Source organism: Sus scrofa, chromosome 2, assembly GCF_054392235.1.
Source record: "Sus scrofa isolate SSC_HxYL_T2T_F1_AM1 chromosome 2, Sscrofa_HxYL_maternal_Yorkshire_Landrace_v2.0, whole genome shotgun sequence".
NCBI classification, from domain to species: domain Eukaryota; kingdom Metazoa; phylum Chordata; class Mammalia; order Artiodactyla; family Suidae; genus Sus; species Sus scrofa.
This window is the reverse complement of record NC_139384.1, coordinates 92,590,781-92,607,022: the sequence shown is the minus strand read 5'-3', so window position 1 is coordinate 92,607,022 and position 16,242 is coordinate 92,590,781. Positions and strand designations below refer to the sequence as shown.

Genomic DNA, 16,242 nt, shown 5'->3' with positions numbered 1-16,242 from the left:
AAAACTTTTCTCTATAGCCTCATTTCTGCACTATTCAATAAGTCTTAGCTTCCCCAAAAGAAGGCAGCTTCTTGAAGATAGAAGATAATAATTTAGCCTTTTTAATCTATATAACATCTAGCATTATGATAGGCACATGGTAGAAACTAAAACATTTATTTACTATAGCACACAAATTCATAATCCAGTAGTCATAAAATATTTGAATAAACCATTTAAAACAGGCAAGAACTGATTTCTGTAGCCTGTATTTAAAATAAACTATCAATTTTATTATATTAATAAAGAGGAAAAGTTCAAATAATATTTTGCTATAAAGATTATTTTTCCAAGTAAACACATATGCTGTATCATGGATAGACAATACAAAGGTTTCTCACTTATAAGAAAAGAAGAAAGAAGATACCCTTAACAAGTTCTAATGAATTTTTTTGTATCAGCTCTCACTCTTTAAAGGTAAAAATAATATGTCAGAATAAGGAAATTACATACCAACTTAAAGAAGCATCTTAGAAAACTGACAAAAGTAGTACTAGTTATTAATAAAGGGATAATTTTTTAAGAGTTTACTGACTCACAAAGTATTTTAAGGACAAAAATAGAAAAAAAAAGGCATAAAGTAATGACAAAAATAAATTGAAAGAAAACTAAGGGTATCCCATATAAGGACAGAGAGACAATTTTAGAATGTATTTGTACTGGAAATACCTATATTTTTTGAAAGCAATAATTATCTCCCACAGGAAACAACTATACAGCAATACTCAGTTAAGTCAAAATGACTTTTTAAATAATGCATCTGCTTAGTAAAACTATAGAATTCTTAGAGTAGAATCTCAGAAACTAAATGTCCCAGTAATAACAAACTTGACCACTTTTGTAAAGTCATTATTAAAAGGGAAGCCAGAGCAGCTGTTCTCAAATGAGGAAATTATGCTTTAAAAGCAAGAGCTACATTTCTTCTCATAAATAAAAGACTTTTAACTTTAATCAATTACCTATTGATAATGAAATAAATTCTACATTTTATTAATTTCCTTATCATTATAAATACATATTTATAAACAGATACATTACTGTTATACCAACAGAATACAGTATAATTATGTACTATATATAGATATACTAACAGAAATATTTAAGTGTCTATGATTTTTACAGTAAAATCCAATGAATCAAATATATACATATAAAAAAGTACTTAATCACAGTCCACAAATATGAGCAAGTTCTAAATGGTGCTTTATAAAAATAAGGCTTTGGAACAAAGATGAGCAGCACACCATGTCATAATAGCCAATTAGTATTTATGTTTTCAAGTTCACCAAAGGAAAAATGGTTGAAAGATCTATGATTAAAACAAAAAACACACAAACTAGGAGTTCCAATTGTGGCTCAGCAGATTAAGAACCTGACTAGGATCTCTGAGGATGCAGGTTCAATCCCTGGCCTCGTTCAGTGGGTGAAGGACTGGTTGTTGCTGAAAGCTGGGGCACAGGTCGCAGATGCAGCTCGAATCCCAGGTTGTCATGGCTATGATGCAGACAGGCAGCTGCAGCTCTGATTCGACCCCTAGCTCCAGGAGCTTCTATATGCCGCACATGCAGCCATAAAAAGAAAATAAAAATAAAAAATAAATCTACATTCATGTTAATTAAAAAGCTATTATAGGCTTTTTAATTAACATGAATAAATTATTACAAATAAATTATAATTAGACTTGCATTTCAATATATATAAATCAGAGACCTACTACACACTTAGTATCACAAGCAAAAATATCACTGAGCAGAACAATTAGAAAAAAGCACCCTTTCCTCTTCTTTTTGCTGATTTAGAAGATTTAGACTATACTTCTATTCTCTCTTTTTTTTTTTTTTTTTGCTTTTTAGGGCCACACCCACAGCATATGCAGGTCCCCAGGCTAGGGGTCGAATCGGAGCTGCAGCTGCCGGCCACAGCCACAGCCACGCCACATCTGTGACCTACACCACAGCTCATGTTTTTTCCCCACATAATATTACCTTCAATGTCGCCAAGAGAATTATTGACAGAGCATTTCTTTTTTTTTTTTTTTTTTTTTTTTGGCTTTTTAGGGTGAAACCTGTGACATATGGAAGTTCCCAAGCTAGGGGTCAAATCAGTGCTGTAGCTGACTGCCTACTCCACAGCTGCAATAATGCTGGATCCGAGCCATGTCTGCAACCTACACTACAGCTCATGGCAACCAGATCCTTAACCCACTGGGCAAGGCCAGGGATCAAACCCACATCCTCATGGTTACTAGTTGGATTCGTTTCTACTGCACCACAAGGGCAACTCCCAATGGAGCATTTCTTAAAATGCTTCACTATTATCTCCAAATCTTCTTCCAAACACTGGTTGCCCACATTTTCTTGATCTTACCAGATCTCAACAAAAGGTTTTCACACAACAATCAGAACTATTCCTTCCTCAAATGGTCTTAGGGAGTTCCCGTTGTGGCTTAGCCGGTTAGGAACCCAAGCAGTATCCATGAGGATTTGAGTTCGATCCCTGGCCTCACTCAGTGGGTTAAGGATCCTCAGTTGCTGTGGCTGTGGTATAGGCCGGCAGCTGCAATTCCAATTCAACACCTTGCCTGGGAATTTCCATATGCTGCAGGTTCCACCCTAAAAAGCAAAAACAAAAACAAATCAAATCATCTTAAAGTGGTCTGTTAATTGAAACATCAAAGCGTTGCAGTTGTCCAATCATGCCACCAGGTATGTAACAACCAAGGTCACAGGAGCAGTGAAACCACACCACAAATGCCACCTTACCCACAGTGACTCAACTGATAGCGTCAATTGAAGATGCATTCTGATTTCAGAAATATGAGGCAAAAGATAGACCTGATAGCTTTTAATATTTTCTTTTTCTCTGGTGTCTTAGTCTGAATTTACCTTTATTTAACCTCCTTTTTTTTATTTTACTTTTTAGGGCCACACCTGCAGCAGATGGAGGTTCCCAGGCTAGGGGTTGAATTGGAGCCATAGCTGCCAGCTTACTTCACAGCCATAGCAACGCAGGATCCAAGCTGAGTCTGCAACCTACATCACAGCTCACAGCAATGCCGGATGTTTAAGTCTGAGCAAGGCCAGAGATCGAACCCGAAACCTTATGGGTCCTAGCTCGATTCGTTTACACTGTGCCACGACAGGAACTCCGATTTAACCTTCTTAATACCAACAATGTACTTTCAATCTGAGAACTTCTGAATTTCTTTAATACTGAAAAATTCTGATCTGTTAACTCTTCAAATAGTACCTGTCTACTATCCTCTCCATTTTTTTCTTCTGAAATCCACAGCAGATATATCTTGGTAACCTTTACTTCTATGCACTATGTTCTGGGAGAGTTTCCTTAGTATTACCTTCCAAACTCAGTCTTTCTTTAAAGACTAAAGACAAGTCTAAAGTTTGTCTTCTCTACTTATTTTTTTTCTTTCTTTTTCAGCTGCACTGATGGCATAACAAAGTTCCCACGCTGGGGATCAAATCTGAACCAGAGATGCCACCTAAGCCACAGCTGCAGCAATACCAGATCCTTAACCCACTGCACGGGGCCAGGGATGGAACTGGCAACATTGCAGAGACAAGCTGGGTCATTAACCCACTGTACCACAGAGGTAATGTCTTCAATGACAATTTTTTTTAAATTTTCGATAACCACATATTTCATCATAAGTCTTCTAACTAGCTGTTTTCTCACTTACTAGATCATGTTTCATTATACCTCTTTTAAGTTTATATTCATTTATATCTCTGAACATCCTTAACACACATGTTTTTTATTATCTGCTTTATAAAATTAAATTTTATTTGGAGCAAATACTTACTCTAATTATTCAATTTATTACCATCTGTCTTAGTAGAAATATCCTCTCCTTTTCAAAAGTTTGCTTTATGTCACTTTGGTTTTACAAAAGAATTACATTAGCACCTATTTTCATTAACTGAAAAAAATCCAAAGATTTTTCACTTTTACAAAAAAGGTGAAAAGTGGAGTTCTTGGCATGGCTCAGTGGAAACAAACCTGACTAGCATCCATGAGGACACAGGTTTAATCCCTGGCCTCACTCAGTGGATTAAGGATCCAGCATTGCTGTGAGCTGTGGTGTAGGTTGCAGACTCGGTTCAGATCCCGTGTTGCTATGGCTGTGGCACAGACTGGCAGCTACAGCTCTGATTTGACCCCTAGCCTGGGAACCTCCATATGCTGGTACGGCCCTAAAAAGATCCAAAAAAAAAGGTGAAAAGTAAAAATAGCATTCAGCATTTGTTTTGCAGGAGCCATTAGAGGTAGAGCACACTCTGACAATAGTGAGAGTGTTGCCACCAAGCTCCCTCCCAGAACCTACAATAAGCATCTCAGCATCAGCCTCCATAGCTTTGAACTGTGTCTGTGAGCATTTTCTCTTTATCTTATTCTGTGTGTGGTCATTAACAAAATGTGTTCTAAGGTAACTGCTTCTCTGCTTATACCACTCTGGCTTTAAAAGGTTTCACAGAAACCCTCTACTGTTGGATAGCAGGGGAAACCTGTATTAGATTTTCTTAAGATATGCTCTAGATTTTTGGCTCTTAGCTCATTTCAGGTGAGAGGTTTCTTGTCCCCTGCCCCTCCTCTCTCCATCAGTGCTGCTGGAAAGTTCTATAGAATACAAAGTAAACACCGCCTCCTAGAATTGTGTTACCATCTATTCTTTCTGTACACATATCCCCATCTAGCAGTTTTCAGGTTATCTCCTGCCAGCCCTCCAGGACCCCAGTTTATTATCAGTCTTATAATGGTAGCTTTTGAATACTTCCCTGGAAGAATATTGGGGATATGATCAAAAACGTAATGAATTGGTTCTTTGGCCTGACTGCTAATTAGAACGGTGTCTTTAAGGCTCCAACTTCCACAAATGTTTTGGCCCCTCAGCAGTCTCAGGTTTTTTTGGGGTTTTTTTGTTTGTTTGTTTGAATTTTATTTTTTAACTACTAATGGCTTCACAAAGTGAATGGGGATCCTTGTGCTTCATCTCAAATGGGGAATATTTAGATGTCTTTAATACACAAAAGCTAAATACCGCTGCTTAACTTAGGACCTTAGGTCCAACAAGGCTGCATAACCAATCTAAACATTCCCCTCTGGGTTTCCCTATGTCTGGTTCACAAAGATAATAGTCTTCTTTTTGGACCAAGTTATTTTATTTTTCCTTTTTACAGTTTATTGATAACTGCTATGTCTGGAATGAAGAATGTTTTAATATCACGAACTTACTGTGCCTCATCTTTTACCTTCTCTCAATTTTTATTTATTGTACAAAACACTAAAGGAAACATATTACCCCTAATTCCATCGACTGTTTTGATTTTCCTGTATTCTCTTCTAATTTTTACCCAAATATGTATACTTTTATAATTATTATAATTGCAATAAAGATGAAATTTGCTTTTTTTTTTTTTTTTACTGGATACTTCAAATACTCTACAAAGCTTTAAAAATTATCACTCCCTATGGCTGGTTCCTAAATGATATATACCACATGAAACAAGTGGATGGTTAACCTGTTTTAAAAGGGGAGAAAAAAAAAAATCTACTTTCAATTAAAATGAGAGTTGGGGAAAGGGTTGTGGTTCACCACAATACTACATACATGTGCTCAGAGTCAGCAATAAATCACCCACAACATATATTTAAAGCTTACCCTCAAATATCTATTGCCTTTCTAAATATACCAAGGCCTTGCTTCAAAAATTTTTAACCTCATTATTATTTCTTATACCAAGCCATACCTCATCAATTATCTTTTAAAAATATCCTGCAGGGGTGCATGGGAGTCTGGGGTTAGCAGATGCAAACTATTACATTTGGAGCAGATAAGCAAGGAGATCCTGCTGTATAGCAAGGGAACTGTATCTAGTCACTTGTGATGGAACATGATGGAGGATAATGTAAGAAAAAGAATGTCACTTTGCTGCACAGCAGAAGTTTACAGTACATTGTAAATTATAATAGAAAAAAAATTATACCAAAAAAATAATAAATTAAAAAAACAAAAGTAAAAATATCCGTAAATGTATTACTAACAAAGAAATCATTCCTTTTTGTGTATTTGCTAATCTATTTACCACACACGACATATTCTGCAAACCTACTTTTGCTTCACTTAGGTAAATCACTAACACTCAGAAGCCAGAAGCACAGCGACCTCATCTTTAATATAAGATTATTATTAAGTGTTTGAAGATTAAATGCAGTCTCATATTTGAAAATGCTTTGAAACCACAGACACATTTTTATTACTATTACCTTTTCTATTTCCCTTTGTGTAGCTCCTTCCTTTTTCAAACGTTCCTGTTCTACACACTTGGCATTGTAATTTTCCTTGGATTTCTGGAGGGCCTGAGTTATGCTCTGAATGGTTTGAACAGCTTCCAGAGTTCCTGCAACTTCTTCTTTAGTCTGTTTGGTATGAAATGATTCATCAAAATGACAGAACTACCAAGCATTCAAAATCTGACCAGTCAATCCTTTAATAAGAAAAAACTGATACCTTTTTATGTGATTTTACTTGTTCTTCTCCATACTTCTGAACTTCTTTTATTAATTCTTGTAATTTTCTTACAAGATCCAAGTGACAGTTTGCTAATTTCTCTGTAGATGTTTTGAACACATCCCACACTGGTGCAAATGTTCTAAAGAAAAGAAAACATGGGAAGAATTTACTAAAAGGAAAAAAAAAAAAGCTGCAAAATAAAACCAAGGAAAATAATGTCATAATCAGCAATTTTAATTAAGCAAAAGATGAGATTAAAATAAATCACAAATGAAATGGCTGACACTCTGACCTTGATTTTCTTAATCCTTGGCTAATTATTTAAAATATTTTCAGGCAGTTCCCTGTCGTCCTGGCCAGCAGTTAATGAATCCGACTAGGAACCATGAAGTTGCAGGTTCGATCCCTGGCCTTACTCAGTGGGTTAAGGATCTGGCATTGCCATGAGCTGTGGTGTAGGTTGCAGACATGGCTTGGATCCCGCGTTGCTGTGGCTCTGGCATAGGCTGGCAGCTGTAGCTCCGATTAGACCCCTAGCCTGGGAACCTCCATATGCCGCAGGTGCGGTCCTAGAAAAGACAAAATAAATAAATAAATAAAAATTTTAAAAATAAAATATTTTCAGATCCATATACACAGAAATGAGTTAACTCATATTACAGGTCTAGCCATGACCCTCTCTTAATTATATCATGTCATTTACTGAGTTGATCTGGTTATTTAGATTTGTATCAGAAGCCTTTCTAATCATTGTCTATTGCCTAGAACTAACTTATTATCAAATCTCAATTTCAGACTTCTTAATGTTCCATTTAAAATGCTTCATCAAATATAAAGGAGGGAGTTCCCACTGTGGTTCAGGGGGTTAAGAATCCAACTAGTATCCATGAGGATACATGTTCAATCCCTGGCCTCACTCATTGGGTTAAGGATCCAGAGATGCCACAAGCTGCAGTGCAGGTCTTGGATGCAGCATGGATCTGGCAATGCCTGATCTGGCACTGCCATGGCTGTGGCTTAGGCTGGCAGCTGCAGCTCCAATTCGACCCCTAGCCTGAGAACCTCCATATGCCATGCGTGTGGCTCTAAAAAGACAATCAATCAATCAATCAATAAATAAATAAATAAATAAATAAATAAATAAATGTTTATTCTTCAGGAGGAATAAATTGATAAATTGGGAGAATGGGGTTGGCACATGTGCACTGCTATATATAGGGTAGATGACTAACAGGGACCTACTGTACAGCACAGGGAGACCTACTCAATGTTCTGAGCACAGACAGCACAGCTCAATCCTTGGCCTCACTAAGTGGGTTAAGGATCTGGCATTGTCAGAAGCTGCAGTTTAAGTGGCAGATGCGCCTGGAAGCCTGTGTTGCCATGGCTGTGGTATAGGTCAGCACTGCAGCTCTGATTCAACCACTAGCCTAGGAACTCCCATAAGCTACAAGTGCAGCCCTAACCCTAAATAAATAAATAAATAAATAAATAAATAAATAAATAAATAAAACTGCTACAGGAAACTTTGTTTCAGATTTTATCTGCGAACTTCAGCAAACATTAAGAGAATCCCCTTTCTACTATACTTGGTACAGAAGGTACTTTTCTACCACTTTTTCTCAACATCAAGAACTTAACATTTTCAGGAAGTTCAATTACCATCAAGAATTACCACATTATTATAACTTGGATAATACTCAGGATGTCAAAGGTTAGTTTAAACTAAGTCAATAGAGAATGACATAAGGACAATTGTATCTTAGCTTTTCTCAGGTAAGTCCTCAGATATTTTCAACAGCATTTGCTTTACTCTGTGATAAAAACAAAACAAACAGCAACAACGATCACTAAGGCAAGAGGGTAAAGAAAGAAATGTCCCTAATATGTACTCTGTGCCAATTACTGCATTTCCTACCCAGTAGGAAAGCTAACTGACAACAATCATTTTAAGCAATAACAAAAAAGTTCAAAGAAGATAATTAAAATACTTAGGACTATTCTGATTAGATCTTACCTCACACTTTTAAAACCTAATCAGCACTAAATCTGGCAAATAGTTAGATGGAAAATTTCCAGAGGGGAAAAGAACACCTGAAAAGTATCCTAAGGTTTATTTACTCTAAAAGGGAAGTTCAACATAAGATTTCTTTAAATACAGCTTTTTTTGAGGAATTTCAATATTTCTTTTTTTTTTTTTCTTTTGGATTTGTTGTTGTTGTTGTCATCTTTTTAGGGCCATACCCAAGGTATACGGAAGTTCTCAGGCTAGGGGTCAAATCAGAGCTACAGCCACCGGCCTACACCACAGCCACAGCAATGCAGGATCCAAGCCGCATCTGTCACCTACACCACAGCTCATGGCAACACTGGATCCTTAACCCACTGAGCAAGGGAATCAATACACATTAATGTATAATAAATAAGCACTAAGAAAGTAAACTGACAAATCCAAAATATGTTTAAATGCAACAATATACAAAGATTAAATTCAATTTCTTGTCTGAAATGCATCAGTAAACAATAAGGGACAACAATAACACAAAAAATAAAGTACACATTCCAAAGACAGAAATATTATCAGTAAATCTATTATAAGGAAACACCTATTTTTTTTTCTATCTTCTACCTAGTAACTAAAAATAAAGTAAACACTCCTATATTAAAACCATGGCCAAATGGTTTAGAGCTAGCTTCTGTTATTCCAGCTACTTTCTGGACCTTCTACTGTGGTCAATAAAGAAATTATGTTCTAGAAGACACATGTCTACATGGAGGAGTAAGAAACAGGAGGCTGTCAGAAAAGTGAGAAGAGATATAGAAAAAAGAACAAGGTTGTATTGGAGGAAGGAAGGATTGGAGGACAACTGGGAGGAAAAAAAAAAAAATAGCCATCAACTAAAGACTTCATTCTCCTGTAGGTGAAAAAGGTGGTAGTTCTCTAGGCTTCCTTGCTGGTACAGAGCTACAGAAGATCTTCTTGGTTGTGGTTTTAGCATTTATATAAACAGTGTCACCACCCTAAGGATGAAGTAAAAGTCCAACTCCTCTTTATCTGAGCCACAAAATAATAAGACTTTTGTTTAAACTCATTCAACTACACTAGAGAATACTTTCTTAAAAGTCATTCTTAACCAGTTTTTTATATCACAGAGCCATCTGTGAATCTGATAACTGGTATAGACCCTCTTCACCAGAATCATGAAACAATACCTAATCAAAATCTTACATAAAATTTCAGGGGATTCACAGATTCATCAGAGTCTCAGATACAGCAGAATCTTTTACTAAATATCATTGTAAAAAAAATCTTTAGGAGTTCCCAATATGGTCAGCTAACATCCATGAGTATGCGGGTTCAATCCCTAGCCCCATTCAGTGGGTTGAGGATCCAGCATTGCCATGAGCTGCAGTGTAGTTTGAAGATGCAGCTAGGATCCAGTGTTGCTGTGGCAAAGGCAGTTGCCTATGGCTCCAATTCAGTCCCTAGCCTGGGAATTTCCATATGCCGTGGGTGTGGCCCTAAAAACAAAACAAAAAAAGAAACAAAAAAACCACTTTATACATGTTAATCATTTTTAAATCTTAGTTAAAATGTAACATCTCCCCAGTTTTCCCCTGGATGGCCCGGTGGTTAACGAACCAGAACCAACTAGTATCAATGATGACTCAGGTTCAATACCTGGCCTTGCTCAGTGAGTTAAAGATGCAGTGTTGCTATGAGCTGTGGTATAGGTCGCAGATACAGCTCAGATCCCCCATTGCTGTGGCTATGGCATAGGCCAGCAGCTGTAGCTCCAACCCCTAGCCTGGGAACCTCCATATGCTGCGTGTGTGGCCCTAAAAACAAAGACAAAAAATATATATATTAACATCTCCCCAATTTTTAATTAAGTCAGATTAAGTATTCCTTCCAGAGTTGTTATTATGCAAATCATATAATTACGGCTTTCCAGAGTTAGAGTATGACTATAAGCACATCTCATTTTAAATACAGTTATTAATAATATTCATTCACTTTTCAAAGAACACATTTTCTGAGCACATACTTTTAAAAGATTTAAGGATAGTCAATAAAATCATAAGCAACATTTTAATGCATTTTAACCATTTCAGTAATAATTTCAGTGAGCTTTTAAAGATCACTGTTCAACGGAATTTAAATGAAATTACAGAAAACCACAATAATGTGCGTAACACATAACATTTATTTATTTATTTGGTCACTGGTTACATTTATTTCTAAATTCTTTGTTCCTAGTTCATTACTGGCTTGTAAAAGTTTTGTTATAATGTTCGGTTTTGTTTGTTTTTTTTTTTAATGGTTGCACCTCCACATCCCCACTGGAGTTCCTGGGCCAGGGATTGAATCTGAGTCACAACTGTAACCTAAGCCACAGCTGGCGCTGGGCAAGAGGATTGAACCTGTAACTCCACAGCAACCTGAACCACTGTAGTCAGCTTTTTTTTTTTCCTCACCTTGGTACACTACCAATTGAAGCAAAACAACACAACATGCTGCCGCTTCACCCAAAAGTAGTGTTTTCACTCTGCCCTTTCTTGACAGCTCAGTGGGTCATTATTGAAAGCCCCTCTGAGTGCTTTTAGAAAGGGGAACACATAAAATTTATAATCTCAAATTATACTACTGAATGACTGAGTTTAATAAAGGGGGAAAATGTTTCATTTACTTTGCATAAACTGATTTAGCAAGTTCAATTATATTTTCTATCAAGTCAAGAATATATTCATATATAGACATATTTTAAACAAATACATTATATACTATCATATTTATGAACTATTATACCCTTAAGGGGGACCTAAAATTCTCAAGATCTTTGCCTAAATCAACACACTGAAAGAGTTCTTCAAAGAAATCATTAACTCACCCAAGTTGTGAATAATTGCTTGCAGATTTTGCTAGTTTTGTCATTGACCTGGAGTATGCCTCTTCTATTGTAGCTCTGTTAAATCAAATTTCCATATTACAGCTCTTGTTTAATTACCAAACACACAGCAAAAAATATCAAAATACAGTTACAACTATAGAAACAAAAAGACACCTCAAAGTATATACTAAATGGTTTGTGGTCAGGAATTTCTGGCCTATCTTTAAATGCCCTTTGTGCACATCTACTTAAAGAACTAGTCTGGAAGTTCCCGATGTGGCTCAGTGGTTAACGAATCTGACTAGGAACCATGAGGCTGCAGGTTCGATCCCTGCCCTTGCTCAGTGGGTTAAGGATCTGGCGTTGCCGTGAGCTGTGGTGTAGGTCGCAGACACGGCTCAGATCCCAAGTTGCTGTGGCTCTGTCATAGGCCGGAGGCTACAGCTCTAATTAGACCCCTAGCCTGGGAATCTCCATTTGCCGTGGGTGTGGCCCAAGACAAAAAAAAAAAAAAATCTAGTGTGATACAGAACTAAAATAATTTACACCACCAAAAAAAAACTTTAGTGAAGTCACTCTTTAGTACCAATGCTTATGTGAACAGGAAATACAAAAGCACTGCTCCTTGTATTCTCTCTATAAACTAATTCAGTAGGAAAGTCATTTGTGTTATTTACTTGGTATACTTAATATAGTTTTATTATTCTTTAACATTGTAATTTCATTATTATGGATATTTAATAGAACAAGAGATTGATGATAGTCATTTGCACAAAACTAAATACAAATTATTAGCAAGCCTGAGAACCTGGACTTCAGGACTTAATCTGGATTGTGATTAGATCTAAAACAAGTATTTCATGCTAGAATACTGTGTTTTAATATAGCTGCTATTCAGAATACAGAATTTTAGGCTTAAAAAAATTTTTTAAGATTTTTTTAAAAATTTAAATCCAGTGTTGCTGCAAGCTGCAATGTAAGTGACAGATACAGCTTGGATTCCACGTTGCTGTGGCTGTGGCATAGGCCAGGAGCCGCAGCTCCAATTCAAACCCTAGCCTGGGAACGTTCACGTGCCATAGGTGTGGCCCTGAAAAAAAAAAAAAAATTTTTAACCAAAACCATTAAATATGGAATTTTAAAAATTTTCCCATAGGCACATAATATACAAATGAAAAATATGGCACTGTCTTGGCCCTCTTAGTGCTACAAAGGTCCTATCTTATCCTTCCCAAAATTACCCTGTCCCTTCTCAATCTGTGTCACCCTTAACAGTAAAACAATCTGCAACCACCACTACCTTTCACTTACTTTGATAGGTTCAACTAAAATTGTTTTTAATTTCCAAATCTAGATCTGCACACTGCTCTTGCACATCAAAACATCTGTTTAATATCTAAATGCTTCAAACATAACTCCCTATATATCTTAATCGCCTCAGACTCAGAATATCCAAACTAAGCTCATTTCCCCAATCCCAACGGCCCCAAAACCCAGCTCTTTAACAAATAGGAATTAGCACCAGTTAACTGCCTCTCACTGATGGTACTATGCCTTTTATCTGCTCCTTTAACCTTTTCTGTCTTTTTCATATACTGTATTACAATGGTAGTACTTTGATAATTTTTTAAAAGTTAATATAGAAATATCTCAATAAGTAAGTTAACAGCAAGGGAAAAAAATGGTTCAATTTCCAGTAAGAGTAAATTGATACAAAAACCTTCCAATGAGAAAACTAGAAAAGGCTGGAGGGGTGGAGGTGAGGGGTGGTGTGACTAAAAGACATCAGGGAACTAAAGAGGCAGTTAAGAATCAATAGGCCAAGAACCAAAACAAGGATATCCAGAGAAGAGAGTCAGATATGTAGGACAGCTTTTCCCTTGAGGGCATAGAGAAGAGGCAGCTGCGACTGAGAAGTAGAGCAGAGTCTCACAAAGTTAGGGAGACAAAACTAGCTTCAGACTTGCCAAAGGTAAGAAGCATAGGAAATCCCATATCCTTTAATTGAGACTTGAAGAGTAAGGATATAAGGAGTTAAGGATGAGCCACAAGGAGGCAAGCCCTCAAAAATTGCAAATCACATCTTTTCAAACTCTGATATTGGATTCTGCATGGCTGTCTTATACACAATCATAAAACCACTAGGTCCATAAGGAAACAAGACAAAATGAACAACAACAACAACAAAAACAGTGGAAACAAATTAACAATGTTTCAAACAGCTGAGATTATAAAGCTTAGACTTTAGAGTTTATGTATTATGTTCAAGGACCCAAAAGATTAAATCAAGACTTCCACTGGATAGCACTGGGAACTATGTCTAGTCATTTATGATGGAGCATGATAATGTGAGAAAAAAGAATGTATACATGTATGTGTAACTGGGTCACCACACTGTACAGCAGAAAAATAAATAAATAAAAGGTAAAAAAAAAAAAAGAATTTCACTGGAGAACTAGAAATCATTTTTTAAAAGTGGAGGAAGCAGGGGAACTCCCATCGTGGCTCAGTGGTTAATGAACCCCACTAGCATCTGTGAGGACGTGAGTTTGATCCCTGGTCTCTCTCAGTGGGATCCGGCATTGCTGTGAGCTGTGGTGTAGGTTACAGACACAGCTCGGATCCATGTTGCTGTGGCTGTGGTGTAGGCCAGCAGCTGCAGCTCTGATTCAACCCCCAGCCTGGGAACCTCCATATGCTGAGGGTGCAGCCCTAAAAAGACAAAAAAAAGGGGGGGGGGGAACACAGCAAATTTGAAAAAAAAATATATAATCCTGTATCTGAGAAATACAACTCCCAAAATTAATATCTCAATGGATAGGGTTTAACTTCAGATTCAATGAGCAGTGAGAATTAGTAGAGAGAGGTGAGAAGAATCTCTTCTGGAATAAAGCTCAGAGAAACAAAAAAGAATGGAAAACAGAGAAAATAAATAAAAGACAAAGGACAAAGCAAAAAGTCTAACCTATGTGTAAAGAAAGAATGGCTCATAAGAAATATCTGCAAAGATCATGATAGGGAACTTTCCAAAACTGACAAAGGACACCAAACAACAGGTCCAAGTAGCCCAACAAACCCTAAGAGAACCAATAAAAAAATATATACTCTTGGTCACATCATAGTAAAACTGTCAGAAGTCAAAGACGAAAAGAAAAACTTACAAGCAGCTAAACCCTCCCCTCACCAAATACTACCTTGGAAGAAAAAATAATTAGACTGTAGACTGATAGCTAACATTTCAACCGTAGATAAGGCAATAATCTTTCAAGATTTTTTAAACCTAACAAAACACAAAACGGGGAGTTCCCGTCGTGGCGCAGTGGTTAACGAATCCGACTAGGAACCATGAGGTTGTGGGTTTGATCCCTGGCCTTGCTCAGTGGGTTAAGGATCCGGCGTTGCCATGAGCTGTGGTGTAGGTTGCAGTCGTGGCTCGGATCCCGAGTTGCTGTGGCTCTGGCATAGGCCAGTGGCTACAGCTCCGATTCAACCCCTAGCCTGGGAACCTCCATATGCTGCAGGAGCGGCCCAAGAAATAGCAAAAAGACAAAAAAAAGACAAAAAAAAAAAAAAAAAAAAACACAAAACGGTAAAACTCCTAAAAGAGGAGTTCCCATAGTGGCACAGTAGTTAATGACCAGAATAGGAACCATGAGGTTGCAGGTTCAATCCCTGGCCTTGATCAGTGGGTTAAGGATCCGGCATTGCCATGAGCTATGGTGTAGATGGCAGACTCGGCTCAAATCCCTTGTTGCTGTGGTTTCCCTAGCCTGGGAACCTCCATATGCCAAGGGAGCAGCTCTAGAAAAGGCAAAAAGCCAAAAAGCAAAAAAAAAAAAAAAAAAAAAAAAAAAATTCCTGAAAGATAACATAAGAAAAAACTTAGATAACCTTGTAACCTTGGGTGTGGTGATGTCTTTTTAGATACCACACTACAGAAGTGACTTATGAAAGAAATAATTGATGAGCTGGACTCATTAAAATTAAAAACTTCCACTCTGTGAAAGACGAGGTCCAGAAAGTAAGAGGACAAGCCACAAACTGGGAGAAACTATCTGCAAAAGATGCATGAGGAAAAGAAATGTTATCCCAAATATAAACAGAACTCCTAAAATTCAACAATAAGAAAACAACCAACCTGATTAAAAAATGGGCCAAAAAAAAAAAAAAAAATGGGCCAAAGACTTTAAGACACTTCACCAAAGACGACATAAAGATGGCAGATAAGCATATGAAAAGATGTTCCACATCATATGTCATCAGGGAAATGTAAATTAAAGTAAGATACCACTACATACCTACTGGAATGGCCAAAATCAGGAACACTGACAACACCAAATACCAGTGTGGATGTGGAGCAACAGAAATTCTCATTCATTGACGGTGAGAATGCAAAATGATACAGCCACTTTGGGAGACAGTTTGGCAATTTTTACAAAACTAAACATACTCTTACCCTATAATCTAGTAACTGTATTCTTTGCTATCTACTCAAAGGGGTTAAAAACGTATTCCCAACATCTTCTCAGATCCACCTTAGAGTAATGACAGTAAAAACAAAAATAAACAAATGGGACCTAATCAAACTGAAAAGTTTCTGCACAGCAAAGGAAACCCTAAACAAAATGAAAAGACAATCCACAGAATGGGAGAAAATCTTTGCAAATGAATCGACTGACAAGGGATTAATCTCCAAAATTTATAAACACCTTCTGCAGCTCAATGACAAAAAAGCAAACAACCCCATCAAAAAATGGGCAGAAGATCTAAACAGACAATTCT

At 37.0% G+C, this 16,242-nt stretch overlaps 1 protein-coding gene and 1 non-coding gene across 7 annotated transcripts in view; both read right to left on the bottom strand.

Moving 5' to 3' along the window:
* Positions 1–16,242, bottom strand: part of FCHO2 (FCH and mu domain containing endocytic adaptor 2) — a 138,321-nt gene that overhangs the window by 96,037 nt on the left and 26,042 nt on the right. For 4 of the 6 annotated variants that reach the window (XM_085013800.1, XM_085013798.1, XM_021084438.2 and 1 more), the window contains 3 exons: positions 11,461–11,535; positions 6,566–6,707; positions 6,322–6,474 (listed from right to left, as the gene is read on the bottom strand). In XM_085013800.1, the coding sequence (XP_084869926.1) occupies positions 6,322–6,474; positions 6,566–6,707; positions 11,461–11,535 (370 nt within the window). The remainder of the gene's footprint in view (positions 1–6,321; positions 6,475–6,565; positions 6,708–11,460; positions 11,536–16,242) is intronic. The other 2 variants (XM_085013799.1, XM_085013796.1) reach the window with 1 other exon arrangement.
* Positions 11,047–11,183, bottom strand: LOC146405575 (small nucleolar RNA SNORA21). The gene has a single exon (XR_014839248.1). It is a non-coding gene; the product is annotated as a small nucleolar RNA SNORA21 (small nucleolar RNA).